The sequence below is a fragment of the Chamaea fasciata genome, unplaced genomic scaffold, assembly GCF_029207755.1.
Source record: "Chamaea fasciata isolate MVZ Bird 193981 ecotype frontalis unplaced genomic scaffold, bChaFas1.0.hap1 SCAF_10, whole genome shotgun sequence".
NCBI lineage: Eukaryota > Metazoa > Chordata > Aves > Passeriformes > Sylviidae > Chamaea > Chamaea fasciata.
The window spans coordinates 17,998,053-18,020,939 of record NW_027094095.1 but is presented as its reverse complement, the minus strand read 5'-3'; the positions used below and the strand labels follow the sequence as shown (position 1 = coordinate 18,020,939).

The window sequence follows — 22,887 nt, the reverse complement described above, 5'->3', positions numbered from 1 at the left end:
TCTGACTGTATTTGAAAACTGCAACAGCATATTCAGCGTTTTTTGTGTTTTGGGAAATGACAAATTAAAATCACATTGAAAAAAAGCTGAGAGGTGAGATGCTGGCAACACCATCCTTACCAAAGGCTTCTAAAATTGTCTAGAGATGACAACATCCCCAAAAGCAAGCATAATTAGCCTATTCCTTGCTATAAAACTGTGTCACTTTGCTACATGATGCAGACTGTAAAAATAAATTGCTTTCAAGAAAAATAGTAGAATCCCAAAATGCAGTTTAATCAGTACAGCTGTATCCAAGAATTTTGAGGCACAGCACAACAGTATTTGTTAAGAGAGATAAGCATTTGCAAAAAAAAAAGGGTCCATAATAAACACATTACTAATAGCTAATAATGAAATAGAATGGGTATTGTCTATGCATGAACGAACTTACGGTTTTTGGTCAAAAATATATTATCTAAGTACATATTGTAAATCACATATATTTAACTGAATGTACTGTTTAAAAAAAAAATCACAGCTTATATCTACAAAACTAATTAAAATTTAGAACCAAAACTAAATCCAGAATTTTTTTTTTTGTATAAGTCCTGTATCAGCTGAATATTTACACGTGTTTTACCTGAGGCACAAGTCAATCTTACGGAATAACAGCTCTTGAACTCAGACAAATACTTAAATTTTATCTTACTGGAGCTGTGTCACCAGGATATATCAGCACATTTAGAGCTTAAACTATACCTGTATCTAAAAGATTTTCCTACTTCTATTTATAAAATATTACTATAGTATATTCCTGAGCATAATGAGCTGTAGAGGAACACGGTTGGATGGGATAGCCTTGTGGTGGCAGCTCTCCCATGCAGTGCAGCAGTGTGAGCTGTATTGGTGCTAAACTGCAGGGGGAAAAAGGGAAGAGACCTAATGATCTCAATTTTTGCTGTCTTAATAGGTTAGATATCATTGAATTGAAAGATAATCTGTGATCTCTTGCATTTACCATGGACTAAAAGGACTCAGATAAGATTTTACAGCCCAGGACATTCACAGAGCAGGGTTGTGTGCATACCCCCACCACACACACCTGTTGCTGCTGTCATGGCCTCGGCCTTTGCACTGCTGTGCCATGGCTAACACAATGGTTTATATCAGGAATATCAGCTCCACCTGTGACCAGCCAGCAGGATATACAGTAATGGCTGACCTGTTTCTCTTGCCGACAACAGATGTTTTCCTAGGGAAGAATTAACATTAACATTGTAGAACTCAAACTGGCAAAAGAGTGTAAGGCCTCAATGGCTTTGCCTCCAGCAAGACTGGGAGCCCAGTTTTGACAGGTTTCTTCGCTATGAAATAGATTAAAGAATTCAGCCAAACACTGTTACATATGCATCTTTCAAAAACTGCACATAATTCTGGATGCTCTGGTTCTTGTTCTCTGCCTTCTGTAGGCTGTTCTCCAGCTCTTTCAAATGTACTTCATGGTGCTTTTCATTCTAATGAAAAAAAAAAAAAGCATAGAAACTTAGAAATAAAATATAAATCAATCAAAATAATCTAAGACAACTAGTACCTAATTTTTACAGCTTTATTTACCTGTAAAAGTTTTAAGAGGCTCCACAGAAGCAAAAGTGCTAAAAAGGGCCTCAAAAGATTGAAGCTTTTATTTATGTTCACTCAGGACCAAACTAAACATGTTCATATAGACTTCAGATTATTGTCATTAACTCACGGAAAAAAGAAGATATCACTACATCACTATGGAATTGTTATGCATCTGATCAAATCTAGATATTCTTACTGAACAATTGATCTGAGAGAAATTACAACTTGATACATATTTTTTATTTCAGTCTTGCTGGGAGAAGTGGACTGAGTAAGGGTTGTAAACTCAATATTATTCAAATGATTTAGTTAGACTGGACATCTGCTAAGTTGATGGGAAATGTCAATGTACAAAGTATATTGTCAAGCTGAATTAACTTATTGTTCTGAAAAGTGTGTATCAACTGTATGAGTAGTATGTTTTCAGTAAAAGGAACTTGTTTTTGTAAATGGTGGCATTGTGGGTGATTTCTTAAATTACAAACAACATTATTTACTCACATGGTGAAATAAGCAGAGGAGTTGTTTTTTTTCTTCTTGGCTCTTTCTCACTTCAGCTTCAAGAAGTAGCAGTTTTGTCTGAAAGGCTTGTTCCTTGTTTGAGATTTTTTCCCATTCTTCAGCTACCTATAAAAGTAATAAAAGAGAAAGGTTATATATAAAATAAATTTCTAAATGAGATAGATATACTACATATATATTTACTCTTAAAGCCCAAATCAAGTTATTTTCTTATCTCTTAATATTAATAGCTTTATTTCCTATTTTTTCATCTAACAATTAACTTATTTTCCATGCCCAGGAATTAAACAAACCTGAGAAATATTCTGGCTAAATTCAAAAGCTGTTTCAATCAAGAAAGAAATGTAATACTAGTGGGAGTGGAACACTTCTTAGTTTATTTCCAAGTTAAGCCAAAATTTTAGTTTTTTCAAAACCAAAGAAACATCCTCAGACAGTATTGAAAAAAATCATATGGTTATTTCTACATTATTAATCTGAAATTACAACTTCATACACTTTTTCTGATTAAACTAATATAACTTACTACAACCTAAATTCCTACATTTCCTCTTGGATTTTATTTACTGTTTGAATAATTTCTACAAATGACAAAATTTGGCTTAATGTAGAAAAAGTGTAAATTCTTCCTCTAAAAAGAGAAGGATTTCAACACCAATGTTCTCGTGGGCTTCAATAACAAAGAAAATAAATGTAAGATTAAGGTTTTGTACAGAAACTTTTTTGCCATATGTGTGGGATTTAATATAATGTGGTTAAAGCATTTTGATTTGTCAATTAAAAAAAATATAATTGGTCAATTGAAACTTGTTATTTATTTCCATAGGTTCCATTGAATTGTTCCATCCATATTTAAAACATGCAGAAATTCACAGTAACTTGTTAGTACTTCTCCCCATATGCAAAATAGTCTTCTGTCATAATTTTTTGCAAGCTTATTTTTAATGCTATTTTAAAATAGAAAGTAACAAACAAGACTGAGAGATTAATTAAACCACCAATACCATTTTTCTCCCTTCTTCCAAAGCAGATTCAAGTTGTCTGGTTAATGCATTATATTCTGCAATTTTCTCTTCAAGCTGCAATTTACTGCTCTGAAGACTCTCATCTTCTTTTCTCAGCTGATAAGCAAGTTCTTCATTCTGGGATTCCACCTCTCCTAATTGCCTTTATGTAAAACAGATTAATGTATTATAATTCACTATAGCAGAAAAGTGTAGGACTTAATTTCAATTAGATTTTTCAAGTTACCTTTGAAGATCATCATATATCTTCTGAATGATACAGATTTCTTCTAAGCAAAGATTGCCCATAGAAGTTACACTATGGTTACCCTGTGAAAATGACAATTTGTTTCTAGTTGAAGAGAACTGTATACAGGATCTTACTGGACTAAAGTAAGCCTGTCTATTAAAATCCATCAAAGAATTTGATTGTAATTTCAGATAAATGCTATGCTAATTTAGACAAACGTTATGTTATACTCAAGTAAATGTTATCATGTGTTATTGTACTTTGTATAATTATCTTAAATTAATAAAACACAGACTAAAATTTTGTGTGAACATTTCAAGGCTTAAAACCTGCTCTGTAACAAAGGCCTAAAAGACTCCATGTACTGCTCCATGCAGCCTTGTGTATTAGGAGTTGGTCAGGTCTACCTGACCAGCAAAAACAGCTCCCTCACACTACAGTCACAAGAGGCATAAAAATAACACTGCACATACATATGGTTATCACAGAAGAGCAGTGCAGCACTGGCACAGAATTTCAGAAAGAAAAATATCAAAAAAGACAATCAAGTTCATGAAAAGAGAAATAGCAGCAGCAGAAGCTGAAGGAAGCAAAAATACAGTCTTCTCCTGTCCAGCATCCAGGGTGCTAAACTTTTACAGGTTTTCTTTCAAATCTCAGTAGCAATGATATTATTACTCCTTCTACCACCCAGAACAGCATGTCAGCAATAACCAGACACATCAGCAGCCCGTGGTGCCATCATTTAAAGGGGTGACCACCACCATCCATTGGACTACCTCAAGCAGTCCCATCCAGCAATTTGATCTCCATCTGCCTAATTGTGCTGATCAGAATTACAGGCTCCCCAGGTAGCAGACTGGTACTAGCAGAAATTAGTCCAGCTGAACCCAGGAGAGGTTTTCTGGTGAGGAAGCAATTGCTCCAAAATGAATTTTCCTAAATTCTGGTCATACTGTCAAGGGTAAACGACATCAATCACCAAGAATTAATGCTGAAATTTAACTACTGTTCCACCAGACTAGTGATTATATTCCCAATTATTTTGCTATACTTAAGAGGTTCTTTTTCACTTTTTCAGGAAAACATGCAGTTAGATTAAAATCAAATATACCATTTTATATGATGCATAAATTCTGAGCCTCAAAATTAATTATTGCTTAAGTACTTTAAGATTTAAGAGTTTATGAACATGCCTTGAAGAATCAAAAATCAAGAGCAATGTTTTATATAAAGTCTATAGGACCACAGAGACTCACTGTGCTGCAGCTGTAGTTTTCCCACTGACACAGCAGGATGATTAAATACCTTTCCCACCCTACTAACTTGAAAATCTTTGTCATTTGTGCTCTTCTAACTCAAAAGCACATTAAAAAGAGACAAAAAAAAAAACCCATCAAAAAACCAAAAAACCCCACCCAAATCTACCCTGCCATTGAAACTGACATCAGAGAAAAAAGAGTTGAGGAAAAGTCACTTTCAGGATTTAGAGAAAATGCAAGCATTAGTGTTAAACACAGCTGAAAATTGCAATTATCCTATTGAAGCATATTTTTAAAATACTTAATCAACTAAATCAACTAAATCAACTTAATCAACTAAAACATTGCAATAATTAAAATTTTATATGTCATCAAGAATATAATTTATCTGAATAAACATTGTATGGTTTATAAATTAGCTACTAAAAACAAAACTAATGTAGAATTATTCTACTAGATACAAACAACATCTAGACTTGCCTTTATCTCTAGGGATGAATTCTGCAACACAACTCAGGACATAAGTATTCAAAAAGATCAAGAATATACTCACTCTAAAAGTAAAAAGTCTTGCCACATAATGAATTCACATTAATACAGTTGGCAACAGTTTTATTTGCACTGTGCTATTTCCACAGAAGTTTTTGATTTATGAAGAAAATAATAAAGATAACCTCACCACTATCACACACGCCAATAGTAAAAAATGTCCCAGAGACTTTTTTCCACATAATTTTCTCATTTATCTTTATAAATCAGCATGTTCTAACCACCTGAAGCTCCAGCTCCCTAAGGGTCTTGCATTTGTGTGCATGGATCCTTTCCCAGGACAGAAGCTTTTGCTGGTTTTCCTCAGCTGCTTTCAGCAAGTCACAAACATGTTCTAACTCCTTTAACTCAGCCTCCGTTTTGTCCCTCACCTGCACAGTAGCATCACAGGAGAAAAATGTAAGTGTAAAACCATAAATTAATTGTTGTACTACTTAATGGATTTTCATGTAGGTAATAAAACTAAAATTCTCTACAAGTTACATATTATAAGTATATTTTATAAAATACTGACAAAGACACAAGTTTTTTCTGACACTTAAGAATGTGCTGTGTTCCACTGTTCAGCTCCATCTGCTGAAAAACTTAAAACTTATCTCTGTATGGAGTCTCAATTTTAACTGTTAGTTTAAAAAATGCACTTCCAGTAGGTTTGCTTCCATATACAGCTTTCACAACTGTTGTGTCAAAAGGATGCTTTCAAAATCATCAACAACAAAATCACATTTTTGAAAGTGATAAAAGATTTCTGGAATTCTAAAATAATAGCCAAACTACTTAGTCATTGCACTAGGAATCATTGCTCAATTGTTTGCAATTACGTAGCATCCAAAACACACCAGCTTTAGGAAGCAGTCAGTAAAACTCTCAGCAATTTAAAACCAAGAAGACAGTACCTTGTGACCTCTAATAAGATCACAAAAATGTAGAAAAGATCTGTATCCTACAGAATTGTTTGGAAACATTCTTTATTACTGCATAACTTACCTTATCTGCTACTAAGCATTTGTTTTCTGTTATTTTTTCGTTTTCATTTAAGACTATTTCATATCTGGATTTCAATTCTTCTACTGCAATTTGTCTGTTTTGTACCTAGGACAACATATATTTTTCACATACATTTGCAAGGTCCTTCATTTAAATACAGAAAAGATAGAATCATTAGTATGAAGCATAAAGGAAAACCATTGACTTCTAAATAGTATCTCAAAGTTTGTCATTATTTGAAGTTAATTATTTTCATTATCCTACTTGTCACAGTAAGTATAAAAGGGTTACCAGGTAAAGAGCACTGTCACATCAGCAGTGTGTTATCAGCAATGCAGAATGAGCTCCAGTTGAGCTGTAGAAGCAGCCAGCATGACTCACACCTCTCTCCCCACACTGCAACTTTCACTGACACTTCCCATCTGGAGTCACCACAGCCCAGAGCTAGGGAATTTCACTGCACTCACTGCTTAAGGCTGGCTGTTGCCTGGGACTACATCTACCATCTTAAAGGTGGCAGCAGCTTTAGTTGTGGTGATGTATTCCAAAGACAAGACTCTCTGGCTCTACTCTAGATTTTCTATCATGTCTTTCTTTTCTCTTGCTACTGATTTAAAAAAGAAGTAAGCGAAGAATGTCAGTGAAATTGTGTCTATACCATAGCAGAAATAGATATTTGTATCAATGCTCTAAAATTTCTATGTGAATAAAGCCAAATACAAAAAATTAATTGATAGAAATCACATTTTAAGTTTGGTTTATTTGTTTCACTGGTATTTCTGCGTGGATTTACCTACTGAAATAAAAGAACTCATATAACCCTATATTCATAACCTTTACTCTAACCCTAACATATATTTCTTGAATGAACTTGAATTTCTTGAATTTATTTGTCTACTGATCTGCCCTTAGGAACAGGAAGTACGGCCAAGTAAAGGTAAAAGATCATTGGTATACCCACTGAAGACATCAGACTCAAACTTTTTAAATATTTAGTTTACTGGGTCACTAACCTGCTTTTTAGGAAGTAAATCTTGTCAAAGCAAGTTTGCAGTTGTTGGCTTCAATGAGCTTCATGCACTACAGTACAGACAACGTGTACTTGTAACAGTGCGGAGACTATTCTTTGAGATGGTCTGTAATAGCAGTTTCTTCTTTCATACTCAATACTATAATAATATTACAATCCCCATGACAACAAAATGGATTTATTACAAACAAAACCTTTATCATTTCCTCAAAATGGCTTACAAATGTATAAAAAACATATTTGAAGATTTCAAACATGGTAAGTCACCTCATTTTTACGCTGTTCTACAAGGTTTTCCTGCAGTTTTGCTTTTTCTTGCAGCTGTAGCAACTCATATTCGACAGACTCTGTACTTTTCTCCAATGTGGCAAGGGAAGCCTTGACCAAAAATAGAAAATATAAAAATTAGATATTCTACAATATGATATTACCAGCAAGTGACTTGCTGGCACCAGGAAGAGTGAGGTAAGTATTTTTCCTGCCAAACAAATATGACAGTCTCCAGTTTATTTGTCAGCTCATGAGAACAGTTATATCAGTCAATAAATACAATACAAAACCTGTAAACTCTTTCAAAATGGAAATTAATGATTGAGGTAAACTCAGTTCTTTAATTTGAAAGAAAGGTTAACAAACATAAAAGAACAATTTCTACTTAAGCAATTGTGCAGTCACTGACAGTAAAATAAACAGCATCCTGATTAAGCAGATACATCATCAGACAACCCTGTTCCCAGCTTTGCCATAAATTTCCATGGGAAAATTTTCAGTATCTCATTTGTCCTTACTATTATAAATGGATGGCAAACTTCATTCTGCAGGTCTGGGATCTCTAGACAGAAGGTCCAAAGAGAATTAACATGGTTACCTCATTAATGTTTGAGAAATGTAGAGGCATTCAACAGTGATTTATAACCTCACCTTTAATTTTTTGTTTTCAAGGTGAATCTTTTCATTTTCAGAGTTAAGAGAATTTAGCTTTCCAAGAATTTCCTCTTCTGACTTTCTTCTCCATTCCTCCCTTCTCTCCATGTCTTCCATCAGGCCTCTGATCTGACTTGTTAGACAGGCAAAAAATTCTCTATTATACACAATACTTCCAAAACTCTCACTATGAAAATTAAATTGAACCTTAACACATTCTCCTTCATTGTATATATATATATATGTAAAAAAGGGGGAATGCATTTATGCATCCAAAGAAAGGATTATCTACTTATATTCTGAAAGAGAACAGTTTCTGCTCCAAGGAAGGGGTCTCAGCTCAATTACAGAACACCAAATCATACTTCCAAGAGAACTATGAATATGCACACAGTACAAAATGTACTTATATTGAATTTATAGAGTATATCCATTCATAATGTCCTACTAAGAACACTCTTCAGCTACTTTAGGAATGTTATTTTCCATTATTAAAAGCAACAAATTATGCTGTGGCTAATTTTTTGCTTTTTTTTTTGGTTAAAAAGTTCACAAAATTTGTTTTGCTGTTTAGTCAGCCATACACTGCTTAGTAGAACAAGTCTTGTTAGAATGTCACATTTCAAGCAATGACTTGTATTTTCAGCTGAAATGAAAACAGCAAAAACCAGCTGGAAGCAGAATTAGTATTTGTGCTTTCTTAGATGTCTTCTTACATACACTGGACCAACAGTGGGCTAGACAGATGTCTGGACTGATGCCATCTACCTGTTACTCCGGTTAAATTTTAAAACCTGTTGCAAGTATTTTCAGAAATGTTAGATTTTCTGGGACAAAACCAAAATATCCAAGCCAGTTTAATGTGAGCTGTTAAATACTTGAGCCTGAATCAAGTTCTTTGTGAAATAAACATTGTCTCAGACCTAGAACAAAGGCATCTAATAGTTTCTTTTGCTTTTAAAAATTACAGTCCATTTTTCTACCAACAGAAATGGTAAAAGGATATTTGTCATTGTCTGCCCAAAACCCAGCATATCCTTCATGCACATTAAGATTTGACTGTTTAGGTAATTTTGGATAATTTTGTTCTGCTTTTCCTTATATGAGTGAACTGTTCAAATGGCATCTGAGAGAAACCCTTCTCTCTCCTCTCCTGAGGTGAGATATTAGTGGAACTAAAATAATTTGGCCATCACTAGTCTGAAGTAGGACCTAGAGGACAAAAAACTTTTCTCTATTCTGTAAACACAAGGGTTAATATTCAAGCTGTTGAATCAGTTATTAAAGAAGTGATTATGTGGAGGCTGCACAGGGGCTGCCAGCAAGTTAAGGCTGACCATAAGTATGCAGGAAAAAGAATATGTTTCTTACTGGGAAAGGGGAATAAAGCTTTGAAAGAAGTGAAATGCAACAGAGAGGAGGCTAAAAATCTTAAATTTGTTCTTATTTCCAACTTCAAATTCTGCTGAGAATTTTAAAATATTAATAAACTCATTTACATTGTCAACAGAGTATTGCACTACTAAATATCAACACTCTGTGACTACAGAAGTAAACAAAAAAGACCAACAGTCCAACTTACTTCTCAAGATTTTCTATTTGAACTTCTAACATTTTCTTTTCTTCAACTATTCTATCATGCTGCTTTTTCCAGACATCAGAGGCTGACAGTATCTTACACAGTTTCACCTCCTAGAGAATGCAGAAATTATAAATTATGTAAGAAAAGAATGCCACTGAAGAATGCCATTAAATTCTACATTTTTTTCTAAACACAAGAGCTATCTATTTAATATAAGATGGTTTTATTGGATCTCCCTTGTACAAATTAATATAAATTTTTTCTCATCCCAAAATAAAATCAACAAAAGTACCCACATTTTTAAAAAATCAAAGTCTAAGTATAGAATTACTTTCAAGGCGGAGACATAGTTAAACACTGGTAATGTATACCAACTGTAGAATATACAACACTTCAAAATTTAAGATGACAATCTTTTCTTACCAGAAAATTTGTCTTCAATACATCTCAACTACACATAAATAACATCAATTAATAAATAAAACTGTGCCAAAATATTTTAAGAATGCTAGCTAAGAAATGAAAGATTAGGTAAATCCCTTAAATTATATAGATAATTAACCAATACATGCCATCTTGAAAGTACACCAGGTTTTCAATGGGGAAGAAAACAAGTGTGACTACAAAACATCAGAAGTTCAGGAGGAAATTCTGTCCGTCTGTACTGCTAATTTAGTTAAAGATCCACTACTGATCTCAGAAAGATCCAAGAATACAAAAACCGTTATTAACCGTCTCCTGGTACACTTAGTGGAAAAATATATTTTTAATACTGACATATCCAAAGTGATTACAACACATCTAAGAGTATGAAAACATATTCTTATTAGAAAATCCAAATAGGACAATAAGCACAATTCTGATGCACCTGGCCTTTTTGAACAATTACAAACTATTGATAGGCAAAGCAAGATTGTAAGGAACAACTTGGATTAAGGAAGAAGTTTTATGCTTGGATTTTGAAAAGGTTTAGAGCAAGCAGCTTAGAAACAGAAAGCTAAGTAACCACATGAGACATCACATATTAATAAATAAACTAACACTTCAAACCTCGGTCATGGATTCTCAGTTAGTACACTGTATTTCTGAGTTTGTCATAGTCATAGTAATTTCTGAGTGCTTATGCATAGAGGGCTAACAGGAAGACCAGCAGAGGTTTAACTAAAAGCTGATGACACTCCTCTTACATCCTACAGCTTAAAATGTATAACCTCATGACTTAAGACAATCACTACATTTTAACGAAACAAAGGCAGTTGATAGGAACAGCTTTCATGATGCCTATAGGAACCTTTTCCATAACAGAAGAGCAACAAAACAAAAGACATACAAGCACAGCATAATCAAACTAATTTTTCTATTTTTCACAGGTGAAAAACTTTCAGTTGTTCAATTTCAAACGATACAACACAACATTTCTCACAGCATAGTCACTCACATGCTCTCTTATTTTAGAGGTTACATCTTTCACAGCTTCTTCCAAACGCTGAGCTCTTTGTTTCTGGGACCTTAATGCTTTTTTCAGAGCAATCTTCTTTTGCTCACTTGTTTCCTTTAAGGTTAACTTCTGGCACTTGTATTCACCAATTTTATGTTTCCACTCTGCTATTTTTTTTTCTAGAGTCTGCAGCATAATTAAAATCAACTCTTCAAATTCTAAATCTTAGACATAATTTTGTGCTATAAAATAATTAGGAAGAGCTGTTACATTTATAATCTGTTTCCATATAATCTTGGTATCTCAAATCTTGTGGCTGATACAAGGAGCTAGCTAAATACAAAAGCAGACAAGAAAGAAAGATACAGAGAGAAAGTCATTACAGAGATGACAAGAGGCTGAGAAGGTGCAGGAGCAGGCAGGAGAGGGGGGAAAGACAGCAATCTAACCATGCCTGTGTGCTCTTGGAAATGAATGCTGAATTTCCACATAGAAGACAAGGTGTGAATGTTAAATCCGTTTATGAGGGTGAAAATAAAACAGTTTCATCAGACAATTTCTACAAAGAATATCACCTGAATGATGCTACCAGTGATATGCACTGATGTATGTGCTCTGAATGTAGTGACACACACACTACTAGGTCTAGAGATGGGCTGTATGACTGCATATGAAATTTTGTTATGAAAGTTAATATCTTGGATTTGTGTTTTTTTAAAGTCAGGAAGCTAGGAAAGGCTGGGGTCTTTTCTTTAGTATATGTATTATGGTATGGTCTGTGATTAGATGACAATATACTATTTTCTTGCAAGCTCTCTGAATTTTTTCTGTGCATAAAAAGGTCCCACTTTATTAATGACACAGATTTGTTTAGTGAAGAAAGTATTTTTACAAACAATGAAGCATAAATGCATTTTAATGCATTTAATAATATTTTGAAACATGTACCATGCAGCCAAGATGGGAACTGGGCTCTACAACTGCCATTATATTATCTTTTCTATTCCTGTTATTATTTCTGATTAACTACATGTTTACATCACTCTGATGAAGACTGATCCCATTCCATGCAGGAAGTCTCTCTAACTTCATTACTTCTGTATTTTTCATCTGTATACCACATAAATATGAATGGAAAACAACAACAGACATTAAAACACTACATGATGATATTCATTAAGAGCAATACCAGACTGATTCAAGGAGAATCTCAGATTCACTTATCAAAAATGACCAAGCTACCAATAGACAATTAGTTTCATAAAGACAAGTGTAAATCTTGTTCATATCTCTTACTATTCTTCCACCAAACTCCAGCAATGTAGGTAAGTCAGCAATGTTAACTTTCTCAGTTCACTAATAAATATCCTAATTGTAGGAATGATTAATGTACTTGTTTCTTTTCAGCCTAGGTCTGACACTACATTATGTACTCCTAGTTAGCTACTGAACATGTGAATGTGCCAGCCTTATTCAAGATACTCATTGCCAGTTACTATAAATTATGCATAATGTGCACGAGGGGATAGCTCTCAGTACAGATCCTGCTAATGGCCTCAAAACTTTTACAGGAACAAAGCAAAATGTATGTGGTTTTCCAAGTGAAAGATGGTCTCAGGTACTGGGATTCACCAAAACGCAGAAGTACTGCCTCAAAAAAAAAAAAGGAAATTACAAAAACCACCCAAATGTGTAAAAAGTAACTTTCCTATATAAATGCTTACAGGACACATAATAAGCAAAGATGTGACTTGAGGTGGTGGATGAACACCTTCAATAAACACAGCAAACAGAAAATCTCAGTCTATGCACGGATTTCTTTAACTGTCAGTATAAGTAAACAGCTGCTATCCCTTATTATAACCACAGGAGGTCAGAACCACACTAAGAATGAGTGCTTTGGGCATTAGTCAGTGGCTGAGGTAAAGTCGACAACTAATTTCACAGGGGCAGTGCTAAGCTTTGCAAGCTTTTGTCTCGTTATTAAATAAATCACCTCCAGGATTTAAGCTAGCCAATGACTTAAGCAATTTCTGAAAGTGAACAAAACTTTTAAATAGCGATTGAGTGACAATAAAGCTGTATATCAAGTTTTTTTATCTAATGAAAATGTAGTTGGAATCCTATAATTGTACAAGGTAGAACAAGAAAGCAATTTTTATTTAGAAGTAAACATGAGGCATTTATGGATTTATGCAGACATAGACGTGATTTGAAACTGCCTTGATGTAGGTTGGGTAACAATCTCAAATGATTCAATTAGCAGGGCATGTATGCTGGTACAAAAGTTTGGAAATTAGACATACACTGATTTTAGAATGTTTTCTCATTCATTCCTATGTTCTTGACAAGTTTTATATATTGTATTCTGAGGCCATATACAGTCCCAGCCTTTCACACCTCCCCCTTACCTTTTCCTAAAGCCAGTAACTGATACAATTGCCCAAATTTAATTTGTGCTTTTTAGAACAGAAAATGGAAACAATTTAACCTACCTTAAACAAAGTGAGATTAGGCATTAGTCTTAAGTATTTCACTTTCAGTCAGTATTAAGACATTTATCAATTCTTCACAGGCAATAAGAAGAAACAGGGTGTGGCTGTCACTGTTCTCTTAAAACAGGAATTCGCCATAGGGACTTGCCTATCTCTTGACCACACAGAGACTTGTCTCTAGGTAGTGCAGTTGAGTGAGTAAACACTCCTGTGCCTGTTTCACTTTGCTTCACCAGAGCTGTGCAAGTGTGCATAAGCTGAGAAAAAAAAGGGAAAAAAACCCAAAAAAACCAACCTTGCAATTAAAATAGTGTGGTCAGGCAGATCTTGCAAAACATAAATACTTATGATTTTAACTGTTTTGGATTTTTATTTTACCAATAATTTTATTTCAAAACAAGCCACAACAAAGCTTCGGGTTGTTTTTTTTTAATAAACTGAAACACAAGTAAAAATATTTTGACCTGTATTTTCACTTTTAATTCATAATTTTCTGCTTCTTTTCTTTCAATCTGACACTGCAGGTGAGCTTGTACTTCCTTTACTGACCTTGACAGGTGGTCTCCTTTCTGTATGTTGATCTAAGAAAGATAAAACCCAGAAATTTATTGGACTATGCTGTATGATGCTCTCTGTATTTTTTCTACTATGGCATAGTTTCTAACTGACATTTGAATGTCCTCAAAACCTGGAAAAGATAAAACATGCTCTACAAGTATATTGACAAGCAGTAATATACTTGCTACTAACTGTATTAATATTAAACAGAAATCACCAACTTAAAACAATTTATGTATAATTATTGAATCATGTTTAATGTGAGTTTAAATAGCAGGAATAAGACCTGGAAGTGTGAACTCAGAAATCCAGGCTAAGCAAAGGCATCCAGCTAGCAGGATGACTGACACTCAGCCACACTGATCAGCTGTGCTCTGACTCATTAGACCTGACCTGACCTTCATTCAATTCCAAAGACCACCATCTCCTATTAGAACTATTGATACATTTAATTCAAACTCTAATTTTGGGGGATACGTGAATCATAAGGGAAGAGGAAACTTATGTCACCAGAACTCAGGTCAGATGATTCTAGGAAATTTCTTTCAAATTGATTCCTTTGGCTCATTCTAAGAAAGAAGTAAAAAGGTAGAAAAGTATAGTACTATCAGTATAGACTGAAAGAGACTAGAATAATTTACCAGTGGATGTGTTCATTATAGATATCAGTAAGAAAGGCAGATTCTTGATGAAAATGCCATTTATTGAAATTAGTGTAAGAAGGAACAAGGGGATAGCATAGAAAATGATTTATCCTTTCAGATGCTAGGCACCCTTAATTGTTCAACATTAGCTAGTCTCCAGTCAGGGCATGGTATACCACACAGATCCCATCAACATTGAGGTCTGCTGGCATTGGGTTCTTCAGAAGTTTTATAGCCTTTTCTGTTCAGCATTTCTATTCTCAAACAAAAAGATGTTCCCATGAAAATGTGCTCCTTCACTTCAAGATAAAGACAAAGACATGACAAGGGCCCCCACAGGTTCCTCTGTTATGACCAGCTGGTTAAGTTTGTCCAGCAGCCAAGTGATATGCTCATTTGGTTAAGGAAAAAAAAAAAAAAACAAAAAAAACAACCAAACCAAACCCAAAAACAAAAACAAAAACAAACAAACAACAAAAAAACCCCAAACCAAAACAAAAAAACACCAACACCAAACCAAAACAAAACCTCTTGAAGAAGAACCATGACTCTTAAAAACCCGCAAGGAGTTACAAAAATCAAAGCACACTGCTGCCCCCTTACAGGTTTAACTGAGCCTGTGCTGTCCCTCACTGACACTGAACCACACTGCACACACACAGAGAGTGCACTGGAGGCATAACTCAGATTGCCAAACTACCACTAAAATCACTTTCAAACTTTCAAACTTTTACAGAATGCTCTTATACAGGACAATTCTTCCCTTCCAGTGTTGGTTTTTGCACTGAGCCCCTTCTTTGGCGCAAAGAATGAACGAGCTCTTGCCAGACCTGTCAGCCTTTGATGATATTAGCTCTGCTGTCTGTACTACCTTTCCCAAAAGAGCCATGGAAACCAATTGTGAACAGTGTCTGTTTGGTTTAATCCATATTATTCCTTATAAGTACTTTCCCCCCAGAAAATTGCAAATCGGTAAATGAGAAGTCAAAAGCCACCTTAGGATACTAGTGTTAAGGATAACTGCATCCTTAGTTGTTTTGAATACAGCTTTGATGGTTTTAGGGTAATTCTGTAGGAAACACCTTTCAGGATTTCACTTTTTTCATAAGTCTTTGAAATAATTGTTTTATTCAAATTTTATATTTTTTTAATTAGGAATGTAGGATGTTGGAAGAAAATATTCATTCTAATGTAACTGGTCACTCACTTTTTCACACTGAAGCATGGATGAAAGTTCTTTAATCTCCTTCTCCCTTTCAAGTATTTTTTTCCTGAGATTCTTCATGGGAAAAAAACAACAAAGAAATTATTTTAATGTCTGTATACAATAAGGCATCAGTAATGCACAGTGATGAAGATTTCAGATGTAAAACTAAGATTTCATTTCGTGACCGTAAATCCCAAATACTCCCACTTTCCCACCCTTACTGGAAGTTGTATGACTCCCTAAGGCAGCCAATTTCAGATATTCAGCATAGAACAAAGAGAATCAAATTTTAGTTTACTTACAGTATTCTGAATTTCACTTTTACTTAGCTCCTGCATCCAAGGGTCAATATTTTTACTGTTTAACTGCAACACAGGAAACATTAAAAATTTCTTCTGATTATACCTGATTTTGTATTTTTCAATGGTTTTAAATTGGTTACATATAGCATCCCATTCCCCCCCACTTCCTTATCAGGCACCAGCAACCTATCATCACCCTCACTCCCTGTCCAAACACCTCTCTCCTGCCTCTGCCCTAGCACTCCATGATTGATGCCTTCACCAAGCACGAAGTTCTCTCTTTACTCCACTCAATGCTCCACTGACTACTCATTATTTTTTCAGAAGTGGATTGTGTTGCCTGCTGCACCCACCAGGACCCATTTCTCCTGTACTCAGCCTGTGCCAGGTGCATCTTCATCAAAAGGATTATTCAGACTAAGAGTTTCAGTTTTTATATTCATATTGCCCTCCATATAATTGAGAAAATGAGTAACAAATTGAGGAATTTCCCATCTTAAATAGTCACTTCTTCACAGAATCAGAATGCAGACTTCTCTGTTCTCCAACTGTTGTCTTAAGGCAAAAGAGTACAATCACACATCTAAGATTTTCTATTTTGTATATGTGTCTGTCTTGTTTTATTACAGGATTAGATTTACTGGCAGACCTCAACTTGTGTAACACAGTGCAACTCTCTGTAGCTCTTTCCTGGATATACAACCAAAACTAAGTTATTGAATTTAATTATTTCCAGTGAAAACAGCACCTTGGAAGATTAAACATCATGTTCCATTTATCATAGCAAATCAATGTAAGCAGAAAACAAAGAATAAGAAATTTGCCATGGCTTCAGTATACTGTTGCTATGTCCAGTACTGTCACTTAGCCATTTTTTTGAAATATCACCTGCTTCACATATATAACTAGGAAGTATATATTTAACCTTGTTAATAAAACAAACACCATTTAAAAAATCAAGCCTGACAGGAACAGAATGAACTTGCCTCAACAGTGTGAAGAAGAATAAACTTTTCCTGAAGATCAAAGTCCAATGAAGGAGCAGTACAGTCATGTACTGGTAAAGACAAGGATGATTGTGATAATGATGACATTTTGATTTAATGCTGTATAACAAGAAAGAGTATGTTAACATATGATGGTGTTCCGTGAATCAGGAACTGAAACATTACCGGCATGCCAGGTTGTTCCCACCACAGTGGGATTACCAGGCTGGACCAAGTAAACCCCAGTCACAGCAGAGATGTAACACAGCTAATGCACCTGAAATCTTCCACAAGAATTCACAACTTGCAATTGCTTAGCGCTGAATTCAGATACGGTGCTCAGAAAGCAAATCCTTCCACAGCAGAAAATCCAATACACTCGAAGGACAAAGTAAAGCTCGCAACTGTTATTTCCCATTTCCACGCTCTCCAGCACAGAGGGGGAGGCGCAGGGGCACAGGTCACTCAGTGCCAGCCCTCGCCCCGGGCCCACGCTCGGGCTCTCACCTCAACAAACGCCCCTGCACCCGCTGACGGCAGCTCCCGCCCCGGAGGTGTCCCGAGAGTCCCCCCTCAGCACCGTTCCTGTGGGGCAGTGTCCCCTCAGCACCGCTCCTGTGGGGCACTGTCCCCTCAGCACCGTTCCTGTGGGGCACTGTCCCCTCAGCACCGCTCCTGTGGGGCACTGTCCCCTCAGCACCGCTCCTGTGGGGCACTGTCCCCTCAGCACTCCTCCCACGGGTCCCCACCTGCGTCCGCCGCTCCTCGCCGCCGGGAGCTGTTGCCGGAGCAACACGCCGTTGCCGTTGCCGTTGCCGTTGCCGTTGCCGATGCCGTTGCCGTTGCCGTTGCCGATGCCGTTGCCGATGCCGTTGCCGTTGCCGTTGCCGTTGCCGTTGCCGTTGCCGTTGCCGTTGCCGTTGCCGTTGCCGCTGCCGCTGCGGAAGCAATGCGCCGCTGCCGCGGCCGTGCGGGCCGCTCTCGCGGCGGGGGGAGGCGGCGGTGCCCTCCCCGGGCCGGCCTTGCCCGACATTCCCCGTACCTGGGCCCGGTGCGGGCCGGAGACCGCCGCGGGCTCGGCGAGGCGGCATCGCCCCTCCGAGAGAACGAGGGGCGGGAGTGCGGCTGGGATGCAAAGGTGCCCTAAGAAGTGACTGTGCTCCTCACTCGCCCGTGACGGGCCCCTGCGCACCCAGGAGGTTACTGTCTAACCCAGACGGACAAGAAACCTGGAGACCTCTGGGGAGCTTTAGACCATCCAGATGATTTCTTTCTGGGCGTTTAACCTTTCTTGAGGTTAAACGCAAAGTATTCATGTAAGCTGACCGTACGTGAAGCTGTTTTGGCAATACATTCTCAAACACTGTAGAAAAGCCACATATTTTTAAATAACCACGTTCAGATGAACTGGCAATTCATAGAATATCTGAGACACTGCAATAGACATATGGAAAGAGCAGTTTCAGATAATAAATTGTGCAAAACTGAGAGATCATGTGATACAAACATGATAATTTATACAGGTGCATATGTAGATATGTCCATAGACACATATACATAATTATAATTTGCACATTTTATTTAAAAATCATACCGATAGAAATGTTACTTTTTAATATTCTGAGTAATAGCAGTGCCAGCAACTTACATTAAAAAGAAGCTTGACAGAAATAATCAAAATAAAATCAAACATATCCTTTGGCATCCTTTGTAAACGTGTCAGTGTGTATTTTCTTCCATTGCTGGGAGTGGAATTTCAGAGAATAGTTACTCATACACTTTGTGTACTCTTTGGAGAATATTACCTAGCCATGTGTACCTAGTAATAAAAATGAAATGCAAAATTTTAACCTTTTAAATTCAAGTAGACATGAAATCACTTCATTATCCATTCTGGAGCGAGTGCCTGATTGTACCTGAATTCCAAAGATTTCGTCTTTGCATGTGCAAAAGGCCTAAGGCTTTGTTCTCTATAGGACCCACAGCCTCAAACTGAGGATTCCCCTCCTCTGACAGACCTTGGCTTCAGCATCCCAGTTATGAGCTGTGGCTCCCTGTAGTCACGTCAGACAAAATTCTTAATTTTAGCTGCCCAGAACTTGCTATAAGATTGGCTTATTTTAAAAAGCAAGGAATAAGTTTTTGCAATTTTCTAAAAATTTGGTCATAGTTAATAAAATAACGCAAGCACTATCCAGCAGTGAGGGCTAATTAGCATGATAATTAGCATTGCACTCTGTACCTCCTAAACAAAGAATGAATTACAAGTTTCAGTCCTTGAAACCACATTTTAATGACAGTGGCACAATCCACAGAGTAGAAAATAATTAAAGGAAATAGGACACACAGTTCCACAATTACAGGCCTTATTAAAAGAGATGTGCTTGAGAGAAGCTGCTTTAGATACCACAGGAACACTGCTGAGTGTTTGTCAGAGTTCATGGCTTCATCTGCTCTAAAGGTATAATTGAACCTTTCATTTCCATGTCAGGAATTCATCACTCCAGTGTGTTTCTTTGTTCATTGGTTAATTTTGGCAATAGCCTGCTATTGAAAAAGCTGCAGATTTGCTGTGACCCTGTTAATACACTGTTCCTTCCCCATCCTTGTATGCTCTTCTTGGTGCAGTACTGACCAGATTTAATTTCTCCAACAATCCTTGGACACTCACTGCCTTACACAGAAGTGGACATCTGACAGAGAGAGAGTACTGTCTTTTCAGATCTAAAATTTAATTTTCCCAAGCAATAATCAATGTTGTAATTTCAGTTCATATCAAAGCCAGAATAGCTGTCACATTTTAGAGGAGAAAGACTCCTTTAGAGAAAGAGTCAGATATGAAGTATTATTTGCTAGTACCAGTTCCCTCTAATTGCTTTTAGGTCAGTGAGCGCCCTTTCAGTCAGAAATACCTCTTTTTGTTGGCCTCTGACAAGTTTTCTTATTCCATAAAGGAGTTCTGCTGCATACAAATTCTTTGCTAGGAACTACATCACACAATTGGAATAAACAGGTTGCAGCATTGTCCCTGTAACTATTTCCCAGAGTTATGTCAAAATATGACATTACATAGGCAATCCCTGTGATCCAGGACAACTCACTCTACCATTACTAGACTCAGACACCCAGTCCTACCTGCCTAGCAGGCAGAATTCCACTAGTCTATTGTGTGGAGGCACTGACATCTAGTGGGCTCCAACTACATTTCCAGTTTTTCCAAATGTTCCAAAAATCTGTCACAGCATCTCTTTCTGAGATACTATGACCTTAATATAAATGCATATTTGAAAGTACAATCAAATATGAATAGTTGGAGGTTGAATTTATTAATTAAGGCTGACTCTTACTATATTAGCAAGAGGAAGATTTGTTTTAATTAGGAGATCACGTTCACTGAGCTCTGTCCATAGTAAAAGCTCTGAAGAAGTCAGTTCAGGTAACGCAGGATTGAGCATTTCCCCAAACACCTCTGCAAAAGACAGACAAAATTTGCCTGTCATGTTTTCTGACAAGCAGGTGTAAAATGACAGGGTAAGGCTTTTGATTTCCAGTATTATGGGTACATGTATACGTGTATACATATGTATGTATATTCAAAAGCTACGTGGGCTGCAGTCCCAACACAACTGCCCCATGCCAGCTCAAGCTAGCAAGAAAAGATGTGATAGTTGATGTCAAAACCATAAAAGCTGTGTTTGTCAATATGGCCTTCCCAATATTAATAAAATAATTTCAGCTTTCAACTTCCTATATAGATTTCATGATGTTCCATGAGGAAGAAATGCCACATGTGGAGAAACTGCAGTACCATATGATGAAACTACTTTCTCACAGTCACTATTAGGGAAGTGGCAAAGCTGCAAATAGTTATTGAACTATCATTGCACAGTAAAAGATAGAAACCTGAAAAATTTATTTCTATTTTCACAGGGGCCAGTTCCTCCAAGTATAAGATAGCCAGCTTCTTCTGAAGACAGATGGGGTGTGGGACTAAATTATTATCCTTCCTGCTGCAGGAAAGGACAAAGACCACGACAACAACACATGATATACCTAGTCCAGTTCCCGGAAATATCAGGACTTTTGCCTACTGAATGTTTTGCCAGTTGCTGCATGCAGTCCTAGTACAACTCCAGTTTGAGTGTTTAGGGGAAGCACAGCAACAGCTGCCCCAAGGACCACTGAAAGGGTGCACTAATGTGAAAAGCAGCATTAATTCCCCCTCAGATTGCTGTCGTTTCTGAGCGGAAGTGTGCTGTTGAGAACAGCTGCTTTCTGCTTCTGTCAAATCCAGTCCCCACATTTTTCATGAAAGCCTGATTGTACACAGGCCAGGCAGCTGGCACTACTGATTTTATAATCTTTGCCTGGCTATTATCAAGCTAAGCTTACAGTTGTTAATGGTGGCAAAGAATCTATGGACTCACACACAAACAAATGGCCTTACCTATTTTACTAAAACAAGCTTTGAATATTAAATAGAGATTCTGCTCCTTTTATTTTTATATGTCTTTTCAACACATCAATAAACGGTAAATCAAATTTACACACATTTATCTGGAAAATCTGGTTCCAGGACTTCTATTCTTCAAAGTATTAGCTGGACTTCTGCAGGGTTGTGACCGGTACCAATTTTGACTAGGCCAGAACTCTTAACTTCCCATTGTTAAACTGCATTAAATGATTACATAAATATGTTAAGTATTAATAAAAATATATTATGCAAATATAATGCTTCAGTTACATAATCATGAGTGGAAAGAGAAGAGGTGTGTATATACACAGTGACAAATGACATGACCCTCAGTGTATTACAGAATTAAATAGGTATGAATTCCAACATGGACACTACATTATTGGGATTAGATGTGCTACCAGAGTGTGTTTGTTTCATTTACCGTGTTTTCACAGGATATAAACTGACTTAAGAAGGCATTTCTGGGATTGTTTTTCAAATCTTTCAAAGTCTTTGGTGTAAACACTACCTTCCCATACTGTCAGAAAGCTGTACTGGGAGTCAACTGAGAATAATTTCAGTTATAAGTTGTTACTCTTTACATCAAAATATTTTAAGTATACTATAAACCTTTATATTAACATAATTTTGGTTGGTTGGTCGGTTTGGGTTTTTTGTATGAATTCTATTTCTACTGATGGGAAGGGATGTTTCAGGGTCCATTTATATCCAGCAGTAAAATGCTATGAAAGGTTATTTCTTCTTTTAGGGTATGTTACGTGAAAGGCTGAAGATCAGACAGAAGGCAAGGTTATGTTGTTCACCATACCTTCTGGTACAGTGGTCACCCACCTCTTCTTAATTCTCAGAGACTGGGCACATGGCAGGCTTTAATTTCTTTTTCAGCCAGAGACAATTCTTCAGCCTAACAATCTTATGGCTCCAGCACTTTTACAAGTGACCTCTGCTGCCTACCCCACACTCTGGAGCTACTGTTTGATGCTGTTCCTCCAGCACAGCTCTTCAGCTCTTGCAAATTATTTTCTCAGAATGCATTGGTGTGTATCTCTACACACTGAGCACGCT

General features: G+C 36.6%; 1 protein-coding gene across 3 annotated transcripts; it reads right to left on the bottom strand.

Annotated features, from left to right (window-relative positions):
* Positions 1-267: 267 nt before the first annotated feature.
* Positions 268-16,495, bottom strand: ODF2L (outer dense fiber of sperm tails 2 like). Of its 3 annotated transcripts, XM_066193112.1 has the most exons (13): positions 16,360-16,495; positions 16,058-16,129; positions 14,113-14,229; positions 11,154-11,339; positions 9,716-9,825; positions 8,131-8,266; positions 7,477-7,587; positions 6,180-6,284; positions 5,417-5,563; positions 3,379-3,461; positions 3,132-3,294; positions 2,107-2,232; positions 268-1,496 (listed from the first exon to the last, which is right to left on the bottom strand). In XM_066193112.1, the coding sequence occupies exons 1-13, from the start codon at positions 16,438-16,440 to the stop codon at positions 1,368-1,370; spliced, it is 1,566 nt and encodes a 521-aa protein (XP_066049209.1). In that variant the 5' UTR covers positions 16,441-16,495; the 3' UTR covers positions 268-1,367. The 3 variants fall into 3 exon arrangements, with proteins under 3 accessions (XP_066049209.1, XP_066049210.1, XP_066049211.1); XM_066193113.1 differs by lacking the exon at positions 5,417-5,563; XM_066193114.1 differs by lacking the exons at positions 11,154-11,339; positions 14,113-14,229.
* Positions 16,496-22,887: the final 6,392 nt, after the last annotated feature.